The following is a 16,956-nucleotide window of genomic DNA, read 5'->3' as shown; positions in this document are numbered from 1 at the left end:
GCTGGTGACGCCAGAGAAGGTGAACAGCCGCGACACGGCGGGGAGGAAGTCCACCCCGCTCCACTTCGCCGCAGGTAACCGGGGCCAGCGCCGCCTCGCCTCGCCCCCAGACTCCACCTGCGCACCCCGGCTCGCAGGCCCGAAACCAGACACAGTGCACCTCTGCCCCCGCCCTCCCCCCCGGGGCTCCGGTCCTGGTCATCTCGATGTCGTCGAGTGGGGACTAGGGGGCGAGTGTGCCGCACTCACTGGAAGCTGTGGGTTTTTTTGTTCGTTTGTTTGTTTGGGCTTTTCTGCTTTGTTTTGTGTCGACAATACCTGTACCAACTTCCGGTCTTACTACCCTAAAAGGCCTCTACATACTAGAAAGAGTAGGGACGTAGTAGACCTTGTGATTTAAAGGCCAATTACCTCCAAAATCTATCGTTCTTGCACGTTCCACTGTAACTCTTAAAAAGCCTTTGCGTTACGTTCTTAATGCTTTTGTAAAATGCAGGGATGTGATTTAAGAGCAGCAGCTTAATTGATCATTGACACATTAGCGTTAATAGGTTTACCTGGGTAGCCGTCATTAGCAAGTTTCTGGAGACTAGAGCTGGAAAGAGTCAAGTTTGGGAGAATTGATATCTGACTTAGGTTGTGTGCGGGCGGGTAATCTCTGCCAGACACGTACAAGTTGGGGTGGAAAGTAGTAGAATGCGAGGAAAGATGGTGCAGGTACTCTAGCTTGGATCTACAATTTAAATTGGGACTAATCTCGCCTCATTCTGAGATTTAGATCGTTTGAATTACGTTTTTTTAAAATTTACATCTTATTTCTATAAAGCATTTATACTTTTCACTTTTAGGAAGGATCGTGATTACCTCTATCCTCAAGTGAGCCATGCACAGTTGAAAGCGGGAATAGAGTCTCATACTTCCGATAATGCTGGTTTTTCACTTGATGCGTTACATGATTGTTTAAAATGATTTTTTGAAAAAGCAGAAGGGTATGTTTTAAAGCACTCTGGTTTTTTTGGAGTAGGGACGATGAGCAGAGGAGCATAAGAAAGATTTCCTTGTTCACAGGCATTGCTTTTACACTTTCTACCAATGGGAGATTTGTTTGTTTTAACCTGTACCTGTTTGAAAATGTAAATACTCCTGGGAGGTATGCTTTCTCCATCAATTACAAATTTGTTGGGTTTCCATTGAGGAGCTTTTTAAGGGAGAAGGTTTGGGGGACCGTCGGTGGGAGAACTGTAAACAGCCTGTGGGCAGCAGAAAGGGAAAGATGAAGAATACCAAAGTCTAATCTTCTGTTTGGCCATTTTGCCTAAAATTTTGATGATCAGTGCTGCCTGTCCTCAGCTAATTTGGATTGTCCTGCTTGTCCGTGTAGTAAGCATTTAAATAACTGATTTGGCAAACTGTCATAACCAACGATATGTAATCCAAGGGGTAGTGTTACTTATATTCTGTTCACTTGATCTGTGGGATAAAAATAACCAAAGAAGATCTTAGTTGCTACCTTTCAAGAATTTGTTGTATTAATGAGTTCATATCTGAAAATAGTAATATTTAGAGGCTTAAGATTATGGATTAGCTTCTTATTGACCTTATTCCTCCCAACCATCCCACCCTGAGTTCTGTCCCAACATTGCAAAGTACTTTTTACATAGATTTCATGTGGTTTGTTTAGACTGAAATGGAAAACTTATTTTAGGAACCAACTTACCTCTCACAATTTATCCAAATTCTCAGGTACAGGTTATAAGCTTAAGAAGTCAAGGTATAAATGAAACTAATAAAATAAAAATTACTAATAGTCTACATTAAATCAGATCTTTAAAGCCCTGCATTTAAACTCAGGTGTATTAGAAACTTTTTTTAATTAGCTCGGTAAATTCAATCTAAATTATTATTAGATTAATGAGAGAGAACCTGTTTTCTTAATTTTTAAGTAAGTGCATCCAGCTGCATTTTTCTTAATATATGGAGAATATATTTTATGAACTCTTCGTAGGTGGTGAGTTATTCGTTATGTTAATATGCATGTAAGCAGGTTATTGGAAGCTCAGTGTAGGTGGGACTATGTAACTGCCTGACCAAGCAGTTTCTTATGTTTGTACATTATAGGGTAAGCTATGGGAGGGAAAATTTTTTTTTAAGCTGATCAAAGCTTGGAGGTTTTATTGGGGGGTAGGGTAGACATGATTTTGTCTTTTGTTTGGATTTCCAAGGAACAGGAATGAAAAATAAAGTGAATCACGATAGAACAGATTAGAAAAAATTTGGTCTGTCTTTTCATCTAAAATATTTAGTTCGATTAAAGGAATAATCAATTGCCAGTCCTAAAGGAGTTCTTCTATCAAATGAAAAAAGTAATCAACGTAAATAGGAACTTTCTCCTATTATTGGTCTAGATTACATTTCTTAGATAAGCATGCTTTAAGAAGTCACTTCTTAACGAGAAAAATTGTTCCCTCTTCAATCGCTCTGCCACCAGCCCCCTACCTACACCCCCCCCCACACACACACACAGGATGTGAATGAAACTTGTAGAGGCAGGTTGGTGGTAGGAAGGCTACAGCTCTAATTTTGCTAAAAGCAATTGCATCTGAAATTCTTGACAGTATAATCCCCTAGAAAACAGCAAATCTCAGTAAAGGAGATTGCTTCTCTGAGCTCATTTCTGAAAAATGAAGAGGGACAGAATCTTTGGGAGAAAGTCATCTTGTTGTCCATCATAGCCAAAGAAAGAAATACACAGTATTCTCAAGAATCTTAGAACTCGGGGGACTGGGCTGTGAGGAATAGAATTCCCTGGCTTGAGAATCTTAAACATTCTTTGGAGTGTGCAGAGAGGTATCATTCAGTAGGAAAATATGTAAAATAATTTATTAGGTTCAAGGAATTCAGGTACAGAGATGGTGGAAAGGAGGTGATACATATGTGTGTAGCTAGAGAATGACAGGTTTACTTGCATTGTTAGGGTTCTAGTTAAACAAGGTAACTTTTGTTTTGTATTTGTAGCGTGTTGTTACTGTTCTGTATTTGTAGTATGCTACTCAGCCATATACATTGAACTAGTCAGACTTAACTTTATTATATTCAATTAAGTGAATTGCGTATAAGAGGGGTTTTTTGTTTGTTTGTTTTTTTGTTTTCTTCCCCTGGAAGAGGGAGATTGAACTAGAGCAACTGGAACTTATTATACAAGCAACTGATATGAAAACTAGAGTTACTTATTCTAGAGATGAAAGAAGGCTAAGGTTAAACAATGTTTCTATCTACACATATGTGTAAGATAGTCAAGTAGAAAAGTGAGAGGATATGACTCCTCTGGCCTTGGCAGTCAAAACTAGGGGCTAGTAGGTGAAAGGTTACAAGGAGTCAGACTGCCTCTAACAATCTGTTCAACTGTGGGATTGGCTGGAAGTCTCCAAACAGTGGTTGGATTGGCATCTTTCAGAGATGCTGTAGAAAGAATTTCTGTATAGGGTAGGCAATTGGACCAGTAAGTCAGGTTCTGACTGGTATAAGAAAGTGGAATGATTCCTCCAATTGTAGATTTTAACAACTCAGCTACCAAAGATATAATAGCTTTTGTGATTGCCACTGATATCCTTTCCCAAAATGGTGCTATTGAAGACCTCCAGTAATGTTTCAAAAGCATTTCCTTCTTTTGGCTGTAGGTCACCGTCATAATTATGGGAGATGCACAAAATGTACCCACATTTCTTACCTAGGGCTAGAATTATAGACTTTTGTTTCCAGGATTGGTTTTTGCTGTGGGGAATAATTAAGTTCTGCATCAGTAGAAAACTCCAGTATCAAATAAAAACCAGTCTATTTAAGAATTCAGAATTTTTTTTGACTTATCAGATCTCCCAGTATATTATCAAGACTTGAGTTATACCTTTTTCCTCAGCTCTTGATGGATTTAGAGGTAGGCAGTTGACTTCAGTAACAACCAGTCTGGAGTACTTGTTGCAGCATTTCCGCATACAGGTTGTCAGAATTTCATCACCCCAGAGGCCATGGCATCCTTTTCCAAGTTTCTTCCACTCTGACCAGATTATTTGTCCCAAGTTGAGCTAGGCAAAACCTTGTCCCTTGTGTTCCTCATTCTCAAGAAATATACATGGGAAGTACTTTTTCTAGATCTTAGTAAACTAAAGTTAATAGTAAATGAGAAGTATAAAGTGATATTCCTTAAAAAAAATCTGACAAGAGTCCTGGCTGTGTAAGTCAAGCTGAAGGCTGCTTGATTATACATTCCCATCTCCTAGGCCACAGGAGCCTTCTCTGTTTCATGGCATTGGTTGACATTTTCTGTTTCTGAATGTTTCCTTCTGACAAAGCCCTACATGACACCAGCCTACCTTTAGGTTGGCAAGACATCACTGTCATTTCATATTGGACCAGCTGCATCATCAATGGCCCATTCCACCTTTGGACTGTAAAAAGGGGGAGGTCGTGGCTCTCAATGAAACTTCCTAAGAGTCTAAGTTGGTTTCTCTGTAGTGACTTCCAGTGCTTCACAGCTTTCTGGAAGCCATGCAGCTGAAAGCATGTTTCCAGTAGAGCAGCAGAATATGATACTGTTAACAATAGTCATGGTTGGCAAGACAGTTCCTGGGACTGCTGAAACTGATGGCATCTAGATTGTAAGGAAACTTGACAAAAGAGAAATTGAATAGACTACTTTTCTTAGTCATCACAAATCATTAACTTCATGTTTTCTGTGGAGGTCGTTTGCTTACTGTTCCAACAAAGTATTAGCTATGCACCAAACAAATGTTTGTCAAGTCCTCCTATATACCAGATACTAGCCTTGTCCAGTAAACAGAAATGAACAGAGGACAATGCCTGCCATTAAGTAACACAGTTTATTGATCAGCAGATTTACTTTCCAAATAAGCCTGTTTTGTTTCATTGTCAGTGCTTTATAGTGGATTCAAACTCAGTGTATGATTTCATCAGGATTTTCATGTTTGAAGAGGAGTGCTATTCCATAGTTATAAAATAAACCACAGTGTATCCTGAGCAGCCATGACTGCTAACTGTAGGCTTCTGATTCCTTTATAAAGAGATCCTTAGGATATGAAGATTGGCATTGACTCTGAGGATATGCCTATTCATGTTTTACCTGGCCAGTGAGAGCATGAACAGAATATACCTTGCAAAACTATTTTTTCTTCAAGAAATGAGTACTTAACAGAAGTGCTTTGAACTATTCTTGACACTGTAAGAATGGGGATTTTATCAGGAATTAACCCTCAGAGTTTGGGAAGCCATTTAAAGCTAAGGTTTCACCAAACTTCCAAAAGTAGAAGATTTTAAAATTTGAGCTAGCTACCTGCTGACCCCCACTAAATAATTCCTTTCATGTCAAGAAGTGGCTTCAAACATTCAAATCTCAGACTCTTATCTACTGTCTCAGGATAGCAGCATGACCTCTGCACACATAAATAGTCCTTACACTGTGACTTGGAAAACATGCTGGTCAGTCAGTCTCCAGATGGGTGTCAGACCTCTTAATGGCTAGGAAATCATGTTGATACAGTTATTGAAGTAGAAGTCGTCTGTGTCTTGGACTGTTGGTAACTATGTAGATAAAATCACCTTAACCCTTTCTTCCCCTGTCTCCTCCCTAGCTAAAACTTCAATTTCAGTGTTTAGTCAGACACATCAGTATCGATTCTCTCTCTTCAGCTCTGGTTTGAGGCAGCCATCTTCTCTTCTCAATGGTATTTTAACAAAAGGCTACACTTGACCTTTCTTCATCTTGATCACTGATCCTTTGGAACAGATATCTTCCTAATTGACACTATCTGTTGTAACAGCTAGATGTTCTACTACAACTATTTCTATGCCCACCTCACACTCCTTTTTTGGGAAGTTACTCTGTGAGTCACCATTTTGACTACTCCACATGTGTCGATCACCACCGAAGAAATAGTGATCCTTCTCAGAGTGCTTGGGCACATCAAGTAACTTTCCAAAGAAAGAGGTACCTTTACTAATTTTTCTTTATTTTGATTCCTTTTCTCTTACTCTCCAACCTAAGTCTTTTTTAAAAGCTTTTCTTCCAGGTGGGTGCTGCGTGGCTGGGATAGCAGAGCCATTGACTGGGGCAGCTGTGGGTGGCTCACTTGGGAGGACAGTGTGGTCAACAGTACCCAGGCTGTGGTAAGGAAGATTCAGGTCAGAGCATAGTGGCAGCAGATTTGGCCTTTCCCTCCTTGAAATTTTCCCTCGTGGCTTCTGCTTTGCCATTTTCTTTCTTTCTTTCTTTCTTTTTTTTTTAAAGAAACTGCTTTTTTATTTATTTATTTTTGGCTGTGTTGGGTCTTCGTTTCTGTGCGAGGGCTTTCTCTAGTTGTGGCAAGCGGGGGCCACTCTTCATCACGATGCGCGGGCCTTTCACTGTCGCGGCCTCTCTTGTTGCGGGGCACAGGCTCCAGACGCGCAGGCTCAGTAGTTGTGGCTCATGGGCCTAGTTGCTCTGCAGCATGTGGGATCTTCCCGCACCAGGGCTCGAACCCATGTCCCCTGCATTGGCAGGCAGATTCTCAACCACTGCGCCACCATGGAAGCCCGCCATTTTGTCTTAGTTTTATTTCTCAGTCTCCTTTTCTCGTACCGTGATATATTAATTCAGCAAATATCAACAAATTGTTATGTGCCATGCAGTGTGAAGGACACTGGGGAAGTAATGATGAACTAAGATAGACATTGATCCCCTTTTATGGAACTTGAGAGTCCAGGAGATAAGTACTAAACAGTAATTACAAGTTTTAATAAGTGCCAGAAGATACTGCTGTGAACAACAAAGACAAAAACTCCTGTGTTTTTTTTCTGAAGTTTGCGTTCTAGTGAAGGAGAGGGGAAAACCAACTGAATTGAATGTGTGGGTGTGTCAAATGGTCTGCTGTAAATAGAATGCTCAGGGATGCCTTCTAAGGTGGAGACATTTAAACAGGTTAGACAGTGAGTAGAAATGAGGGATGCAAAGAGCAAGGGAGGAGTCCAAGCAGACAGGCAGCATGTACCACTGAAGTAAGGTTGGCATACTTGATGAACTGAAAGAAAGCTGGATCACAGCTCAGAAAGGGAAGAGTGGTATGAAATGAAGTTTGAGAAGGCAGTAACGGCCAGTTCATGCAGCAGACCTTGTAGGCCATGGGAGCATGATTGAATTTTATTCTAAGCAGCAGTGGGAAGCCAGTGAATTATTTTAAACAGGGGTATGGTATGATGATTGTCTTTAAAAGATCTCTGGGGACAGAGTAGAAATGAGAGGCCCAATTAAGGAGACTTTTGCAGTAGTTCAGGCTGGAGACAGTGGGTTGGGGCAGTTTCGGTGGAATGAAGAGAAGTTAGGGAACATGTTGAGTCTGAGATGCCTTTGAAATACCCAGGTGGAGATATGTCCAGTAAACAGCCTGGAATTCAGGTGAAAAGTCTAGACTGGAGATTTAAATTTGCGGGTTGTGTATCTATGTGGTGCTTAAAGCCATAGGAGAAGATGAGATCATCTAAGAGGGGAAAAGAGGGTAGAGAACTGAGTCTTGAGGAATCCTGGCGTTAAAAATGGGGTGGAATAAGCAAGAAGCCCCCAGGGAAGTAGGACATGTCCAAAACCTGAATTCCTCATCTTTTGCCATGAACCTATTTTGGCTGTAGCCTTCCCCATCTGAGTTGATGCCAACTCCACCACTCCATTTCTTAGTCCAAAAACCTTGGAGTCATCCATGACTCCTCTCTCGGCCCCAACCTCTCTTAACCTCCTCACTCTTACCCTCACCCCACATCCAATATGTGAGCAAATTGTGCAGGCTCTACCTTCAGAGTACCCAGAATCTGTTACTTAATATTCTCACAAGTTCCACCCCATTATGGTCCAAACCACCATAATCTCTCATCTACTTCTATCCTAAACCCCCTTAAATCTAGTCTCAACACAACAGCCAGAGGGTTCTTTTCAAATATAAGTCATATCATGTAATTTACCAGCTCAAAACCCTGCAGTGACACTCCCTTTTTCCTCAGAGTAAAAAAGCCAAAGTTCTTACAGTGGTCCTCAAGCCTCTCTAGCTGGTCCTCGTTACTTCTAACCTCATCTCCTGCTATGCTACCCCTTTCTCACTTGGCTCCATTTACTCTGACCTTCTAACAGTTGGTCAGTAGGGCTACCACTCTCTCTTTAGGTCTTTCATCAAATATCACCATCTCAGTAAGGCCCATGATGACCTCCCTGTTCCATTTTATGACCCACTCCATACACACACCCTGATTACTTCTTATTCTACTCTTTCTCTGATTACCTTTTTTAAAAAATATTTATGTATTTGGCTACGCCAGATCTTCATTGCAGCACACGGTATCTTTGGTTGCAGCATGCGGGCTCTTAGTTGCAGCATGCATGTGGGATCTAGTTCCCTGACCAGGGGTCGAACCTGGGCCCCCTGCATTGAGAGCATAACGTCTTAACCACTGGACCACCAGGGAAGTCTCCCTCTAATTACCTTCTAACGTACTCATTTTGTGCATTTGTTGTTCATCTGCCCCACCTCCGTAGAAGTTCCTCAAAGGCAGAGATTTGGGCTGTTTTGTACACTAGTATGTCCCAGGCACCCAGAAAAGTGTCCATTACATGGTTGATATTGCCTGATCATTTGTTAAATGAACAGATGAAACAAGGAAAACCCAGGAGTGTGTAATGTCATGGAAACTCGGAGAGATGTTTCACAAGGGAGGAAGTAGTCAGTTGTCGAATGTTGCTGAGAGGTCTAGTCAGATGAGGACAGACCTGTGTCTTTTGGGTTTGGCAACATGGAGATTGTAAGTGGCCTTGATGAAAGCAGTTGTAAGGAAGAAGCCAGACTGGATTTGGGAGAAGAGTAAATGAGAGAACTGGTGACAATCCTTAGAGGTTTGAATATGCAGGGGAGCAGAGAAATGGAAAAGTAAATTCAGGGAGAATGTTTTTAATAAGATGGAAGATATAGAACATGTTTACATACTTCCAGGAATGATCTGGTGGAGAGGGAGAGACTGATGTGAGTGGGAAGACCTTGAGAAGGTGAGCAAGGGCTACAGTGTAGAAGGGATTGATCCTTGATAGAAAATACACTTCTTTCAACAAAACAGAAAACTAGTAGTGCTCTCTAGTCAACTTCATTCATTTTCTTGCATGGCTTCAAACACCATCTTTATGGTCAGGACTTCAAAATGTCAGTTGCTAGCTCATACTAATTTCCTTAGATCAAAATCCACAGAACCTTCTACTTACTAGGCATTTGTTCCTCAAGCTAAGCATTTCCAAAAACAAATAATCTTATCTCACAAAATATCCTGTTTTACTTTGTGTCTCAGATATCTGATAGTCATCTCTTTTCCCCAAATTAAAGAAGTTGCCAGATACTGTCAGTTTTCTCTTCTGTCTTTAGTTACTCCTGGCAACATTGTGTGCAGTAGCAAGAGATTAGACACAACCTAACTATTCATGAGAAAGGAACTTGTTAAATTTTGGTACTTGCAGTCAATAAAATGTGTGCTGATAGGAATTGATTTCTAGCACGTTATTAGTTTTTTGTTTTTTTTTTTCAAGGAAGATGCAAAACAGGGGTTTAAAATATACAATATATTAGTAAGTATTTGCTTGTCCTTCAGTGACCATTGATGTGTTATGTAGCAGTATTTTTCATACTGTTTCTACAAGATGCCTCTGGAATAGGGGGGTAATTTCCTTTGGGTCTTTGTGAAGGAGAAGGCAGCAGATTCAACCTGAATAGTATTGTTTTAAATTGAATTCAGTTAATTTGCAACTTTATATGAGTGCCAGCTATGTACCAGGCATTGGGTATTTTTGCAGTGAACGAGACATGTATTGGAATTTTATATAGGATTTCATTAGAAAATGCTAACTCAAAAAAGCTTGTGTGCCCCCATGTTCACTGCAGCATTATTTTTCTTTCTTTTTTTTTTAAATTGAAGTATAGTTAATTTATAATGTGTTAGTTTCTGGTTACTGCAAAGTGATTCGGTATTATATATGTGTGTGTGTATATATGTATATATATTCTCTTTCATATTCTTTTCCATTATTACAACATATTGAATAAAGTTCTCTGTGCTATACAGTAGGACCTTGTTACTTATGTTTTATATGTAGTAGTTTGTATCTGCTAATCACAAACTCCTAATTTGTCTCACACACACACACACACACACACACACACACACACACACACACACACACACACCCCATTTCCCCTTTGGTAACCATAAGCTTGTTTTCTATGTCTGTGAGTTTATTTCTGTTTTATAAATAGGTTCATTTGTATCATATTTTAGATTCCACCTATAAGCGATATCATATGATATTTGTCTTATCCATTCATCTGTCCATGGACATTTAGGTTGCTTCCATGTCTTGGCTATTGTAAATAGAGCCACTGCAGCATTATTTACAATAGCCAAGACATGGGAAAAAACTTAAGTGTCTATCAAGGGATGAATGGATAAAGAAACTGAGGTGTATATACACAATGGAATATAATTCAGCTGTAAAAAAAAAAAAAAAGAATGAAATCTTCCATTTGCAACAACATGAATGGACTTTGAGGGCATTATGTTACGTGAAATTAAGTCCTGGGGATGAAATGTACAGCATGATGATTGTAGTTAATAATACTGTATTATATATTTGAAAGTTGCTAAGAGAATAGATCTTAAAAGTTCTCATCACAAGAAAAAATTTTTAACTATGCATAGTGATAAATGTTAGCTAGACTATTGTGGTGTCCATTTTGCACTATATACAAGTATCAAGTCATTATGTTGTGCACCTAATATAACTAAGGTTAACTAATATAACCTTATATGTCAATTATATCTCAATTTTTTTAAGGCAAAAAAAAATTACATTAAATCTATTGCCTGAAAGCAGCTTGAAAAACACTAGTCTATAGGACAAAATCCATACACTACCTTAGTGTGGCTTGTAAGGTTCTTCCTCATCTGGCTTCTGCCTACTTGGGCATTCTATGTCCTGGCTACTATGAATGATTCGCTCTTTCACACTTCAATGCCTGTGTACATTTTATTTCTTCTGCTTCAACTGCAGTGCTCTTTCCTTGCTTAGCTTTTTCCCACTCCCTGTCTCTTTTCTCCTCACCTCACTTCTCTCCTCTCATTTTCCTAATGATCCCTTCATTTTTCTGTAAGCCTTCAGCTCACATGGCATCACTGGACTCTCCTTTGGGATAGTCCTTCCTGTTCTCTGCTTTCCCCCAATTAGGTATTCTCTTCTTTGAGTTCTAGTAGCATTTTCTATATACCTCTTTTATGACAGTTATAGTATATTGAGATTACTGTTTCTCCACATCCTAAATTGTAAACTCTTTGAGAGTAGGGAGAATCAAAGATCGAGAATAGGGAGTATCAAAGACGCCCACCTCTGTGACATAGAGCTTAGAATGTTTAGACAAAACAAAACAAAACAAGACAGTTAATCTCTTCAGTCATGTAACTCTTCCCTCAGTTGCAGCCAGGCCAGCCTCAGACATACACCTTGGAAACATTGTATGTTGTTGCTTTCTCATTCAACTCCACTCTGGTCTTCTTAGAAGGACTATATTCAGGCTTGGTGGTTTTAAGAATATTCTGATAAAATTTCAGATGAATGTAAAGGTCTTTTGTCTCTCTCCCAATACACAGGTATGTCTCCCCAACTACTTTAACATATGCCTGAAATCCTTTTCTTTTTACTAGTAAGTGTAAAATGATTTCAGGTGCTGTTACGTGGGAATGGTAAAAGATTGAAACTCATTGGTACTAAATCTATTAACCAGTATAAATGAGTTGTCTTTTGGTGTTTTTCCTTACGGAGGCAATTGCAGCAGAACTGTGGGACATGGGTTTCTAAAGAAGGCCTCCTGCCTAGGCAGAAGTTGCTTGTGTTGTGCAAGTGGCAAAGTAAGGGCTCCTTTGAAGACACCTCATATCACGCTTCTGCCTAGTATCACCTCTCTCGATCTTCACTACATAGACAAATACAAACATTTTTGTTGCTGTCTCATAGTCCCCCAGTTCAATAGAAACATTTCATGAGATACATGTGGGAAAGGGATTCTAGCAAGAGTTGGTTAGTATATACTTTGAATACCTGAAAATGTCTGCACACAAAATATGCAGAACTCATCATTTGCAATTAGGAATGCTATTGTAGAGTGGGAAATGTTTGAACTTTGGGCTTTCAGTCACTAATTTCATAACCTTCCTCTGAAGTTAGTAGTAGTACTACCTAATGTATTGGAGAGACCCTTTGACTTTCTAATTAAGATTAGTTAATGATATATTTCATGAATCTGTTACTGTTTTGCATCCAAAAACATTTTAGCATGGCTTGTACTTATTGATTCTAATTTGATATATTTTCTTTGGAGAACTTAAATGTGGACCATTTGTTTTCTTCTAGGTTTTGGACGGAAAGATGTAGTTGAATATTTGCTTCAGAATGGTGCAAATGTCCAAGCACGTGATGATGGGGGGCTTATTCCTCTTCATAACGCATGCTCTTTTGGTCATGCTGAAGTAGTCAATCTCCTCTTGCGACATGGTGCAGACCCAAATGCTCGTGATAATTGGAATTATACTCCTCTCCATGAAGCTGCAATTAAAGGAAAGATTGATGTTTGCATTGGTAAGACTGTTTACATTCCAGAATTTTTCTGAAATAGTTTGTAACTGTTCTTGATCTTAATTGAATTCATTTGTTAATGTGATCAAATTCTGCCAGGCTGAATTTAAGTATTTAAGAACATTTCGTGATTAATCCAACCACTGTTTACTGAGTGTCTTTTTGTATGTGGTACCGAGCTTAAGTATTTTAGAGAATAGAGTAGTACAGAATTTCTCTTCTCTAGAAATATGGATTCTCTTGGGAATAACACACACAAAGAACCAGATGAAGGCGTGGTGGAAGTGAACAGAGTGTTAGAGGATAATGAGTGCAGTGACTGGGCTGGAGTTGAGTCACTCCTTCCTGAGTCTTCCCAGGAAGTACTGGGGAGAAAGGTCAAAAAGGTAGGTTGTGACTTCTTTATAAGGAGCTTTGGATTCCAGGGTAAGGAGCTTGATATTGTTACGTAGATAGTTTGGAATCGTTGATAACTTTTAAGGAGGGGACAGTGTGGTGAGAGCAGTATATTTTAGAAAGAGTGATGTGGTAGAGGGCTGAGTAGAAAGGATGGCATCAGGGAGACTAGCTAGGAAGCTATAGAATAATGCAGATGAGAAATGATGAAGGCATGAACTAGGGTGGTTGTAGGAGAGTAGAAATGGCAGGATAAGTCAAGAAGCATTTGAAGGAAAAACTGTCAGTCATTTAGGAATACTTTAATGAATGAAATAGGATTTGCTTAACAGTTTGGTCACTGACAGAAAATTATACGTGAGAAGGCTGCTTATTTGAGAATTGTCATTAACCCGGTATTGACTTTTCTGAGCTTAACAGAGTCAGAGATTTTGGACTGCTACCTTACCTCTATTTCCTGATGCAAAACAGGGACACTTGAAATCCTTGAGACAGATAGAAAACCAGTTCTGTGCACTAGGAAAAGTCTAGGGGCTCTATGCTAGATTTAAATTGTTCTTTCTCTCTCTCCCAGCCCCCCACCAACCCAAATCACTTTATACTGAAGTCATGAGCTTAGTTTAAATTAGGTTAGGTAATTTATAAAGATAAGAAAAGGATTACCTAGTAACCTCTGTCCAGTTCTCCTTTCCTGTGTGTTCTCTTTTTTTGGTTGTTTTTGTCCTTTGTGTTATCTGCCCTCTGCTCAGAATCCTTTTCTGGTACCTGAGTTTCAGGCATATAAATAATTAGCTTTAATAATGTAGGGTTTTCCAAATATAGTTATAGATCTGCACTGTCCAGTATGGTAGTTGAAGACTTGTAATGTGGCTAGTTCAAATTGAGATGTACTGTAAGGGGAAAATACATACCAGATTTCAAAGATTAGTACGAAGAAAAGGAATGCAAAATATCTCAATTTTATATTGCTTACAATATAAATGTAAATATTGAAATGACAATATTTGGGGTATATTGGATTAAATAAAATATGTTAAAATTAACCTGTTTATTTTTATAATCTGGCTGCTAGAAAAGTTTAAATTACATATGTGGCTCACATTTTGTTTCTGTTGGACATCACTGTTAGAGATAGGAGTACAGTGGAATGAACATTAACCCTGTAAAGGAACAGGAGCTGAGCTTCCCTTTTTGCATGTATTTGCCTGTCTTTCCCCAGCTCCTTATTTATACAGTGTGATGAAATATCTTTATATAACCAAATAGCAATATGTACAGAGTATAGCACAAGTCTTTTTATGCTTTTTGGGTTGTAATGTAGCAGTTTTGATTGGGGGTTTGTTAACTCTACAGAGTGCTTTTTTCTTTTTCTTTCTTTCTTTTTTTTTTTTAATCCCTCAGATCCCTATTCCTGGGCTATTCACAGCTTTAGAAATTTCTTTTTTGCTATTATAGAGTAATCTTTCTAGACAGTGTTCATTTGGTGTGAGAAAACAAGCTTTCAAGTAAACTTGCCTTTTAGTTCTTTATCTGTCCTTAGTCACTTGTTTAGCAAAGGAAAATCTGACATTGAGCTTAGGGGAGATAAGTTAAATGTGTCTAATACATTAAATAATGGAATATTTTATATATTCTTATCTTTATAACATTTACCATACTATCAGGATATAAAGTCTTTAAATTACTTTGAGACTTCTGGACCAGAAATTTTCCTTTTTTTTTTTTTTTTTTTTGGGGAACGGGGGCCTCTCCCTGTTGTGGCCTCTCCCGTTGCGGAGCACAGGCTCCGGATGCGCAGGCTCAGCGGCCATGGCTCATGGGCCCAGCCACTCCACGGCATGTGGGATCTTCCCAGACGGGGGCACGAACCCATGTCCCCTGCATCGGCAGGCAGACTCTCGACCACTGCGCCACCAGGGAAGCCCCTGGACCAGAATTTTTGAGAAAATGATTTATTAAAATCAAATTGTCACAATTACCATTTTGAAAGGTAGTGTTGCTGTTTTGCAGTGCTCTTACAGCATGGAGCTGAGCCAACCATTCGAAATACAGATGGAAGGACAGCATTGGATTTAGCAGACCCGTCTGCCAAAGCAGTGCTGACTGGTAAGTCTACTACATACTCTCTTTGGGTATTCTGGGAAGAATATAAAGAATGAACTTGCTAGGTAGACAGTCAGTTAATGACCTCAATGAGATTTTTTAAATAGCATCAGTTCAGTTGCTATTCTCTTTTTTTTTTTTTTTGCGGTACGCGGGCCTCTCACTGTTGTGGCCTCTCCCGTTGTGGAGCGCAGGCTCAGCGGCCATGGCTCACGGGCCCAGCCACTCCGCGGTATGTGGGATCTTCCCGGACTGGGGCACGAACCCGTGTCCCCTGCATCGGCAGGCAGACTCTCAACCACTGCGCCACCAGGGAAGCCCTCAGTTGCTATTCTTTTTTGCATCTGAACAGTTGACATTTGATTCTTGTCCAAGGAAGGTAAAATTTTCTGTGTTTTTTTTTTTTAATTAGCTTTTAAATTTATGATTCCTGCCTTATTGGGGGCAGGGGTGGTAGATAATTGTGTGTTAGTAATCATTCTCTTGCTTTTCTAAACAGGATTCTGGGCACATCAATTTCAGTACCATGAAGAGTGAGAATTATTGTGTTCTACTAGAACATATTCATGTGCTTGGAACATATTCAGATATATAAGGCTGTGGTCCCTAGGTTTAGGTTTATTTTAGACTGTCAGGCTTTTTTGAGTGGTAGTATCTACTTCACATATTTTCTCCCTTACCAGAGTATTTCCTCTGAAGCAACTCTCTGCCATATTATTTTTTGTATTCTTATCTACTGTGTGATCACCATTAGAATTATGTCTAATAGTCAGGAGCTTGAGGGGCTCTGCTGTGAGCTTTTGTGCTTGGGCTTTGTGATATTGCTTCTGGTATTACTGAGCAAATATAGACTAGTCCCCTAAAAGAGTTCTAGAAAAGTAAGCTATTGTAACCAACAATTCAGTGTTCATTTCCTCCTTCCCTATTCCATGCTATTCCCTACTTGTACCTTTGTTAAAAATCTTGGGGCTCAAAAGAAGCCTTGCACAGCAATCAATATACAATTCATATTATGGACACCAGTTAGGATTTCATTTAAGCAGATAAATAAACACTTTATTATGTTAATTTAAATTGTATCGATTTTAAAGTTTTTGCTTGTATTCATTTGTAAATATAAAGGCTGTAGGCATAAGAAGTTTATTTAGTCCTGTTTTTGTGTGTGTATATATATATATTTTTTTTAATTTATTTATTCATTTTTGGCTGTGTTGGGTCTTCATTGCTGCGCGTGGGCTTTTCTTTGGTTACAGCTAGCAGTGGCTACTCTTCGTTGCTGTATGTGGGCTTCTCATTGCGGTGGCTTCTCTTGTAGCGGAGCATGGGCTCTAGGCCTGCGGGCTTCAGTAGTTGTGGCTCGCAGGCTCTAGAGAGCAAGCTCAGTAGTTGTGACGCATGGGCTTAGTTGCTCCGTGGCATGTGGGATCTTCCCAGACCAGGGCTCGAACCCGTGTCCCCTGCATTGGCAGGCAGATTCTTAAGCACTGCGCTACCAGGGAAGCCCTATTTGTATATATTTAAAGCAGCATTGTAATAAAACAATTTTAGTGTAGAAAAATCTTCTGGATTCATAAAAATGTTAATGATTATGTTCCGTTGGTGATGCTATAGAGTATCTTTTGTAATTTCTGTGATATTGTTATATTTTTATATTGGATTTTGTTTTGTTCTGATTTTGAATGAAGTTGTGAATGCATTTTGTCTGTTAAACAAATAACATTGGTTTTATGAAATTTGAGGAGTAAAAACGAAATGGAAAAGGT

General features: G+C 39.4%; 1 protein-coding gene across 1 annotated transcript in view; it reads left to right on the top strand.

Annotated features, from left to right (window-relative positions):
• The window catches only part of TNKS2 (tankyrase 2), a 121,466-nt gene that overhangs the window by 59,639 nt on the left and 44,871 nt on the right, over nt 1-16,956 (top strand). The window contains 3 exon segments of the mRNA XM_024739546.1: nt 1-74; nt 12,473-12,697; nt 15,101-15,196. The exon segment at nt 1-74 is cut by the window's left edge and continues 117 nt beyond it. Coding sequence (XP_024595314.1) covers nt 1-74; nt 12,473-12,697; nt 15,101-15,196 — 395 coding nt within the window.

Source organism: Neophocaena asiaeorientalis, unplaced genomic scaffold (assembly GCF_003031525.2).
Source record: "Neophocaena asiaeorientalis asiaeorientalis breed wild unplaced genomic scaffold, Neophocaena_asiaeorientalis_V1.1 scaffold597, whole genome shotgun sequence".
NCBI lineage: Eukaryota > Metazoa > Chordata > Mammalia > Artiodactyla > Phocoenidae > Neophocaena > Neophocaena asiaeorientalis.
Note: the sequence above shows the minus strand (reverse complement) of the source record. Positions and strands in the feature narration are given on the sequence as shown.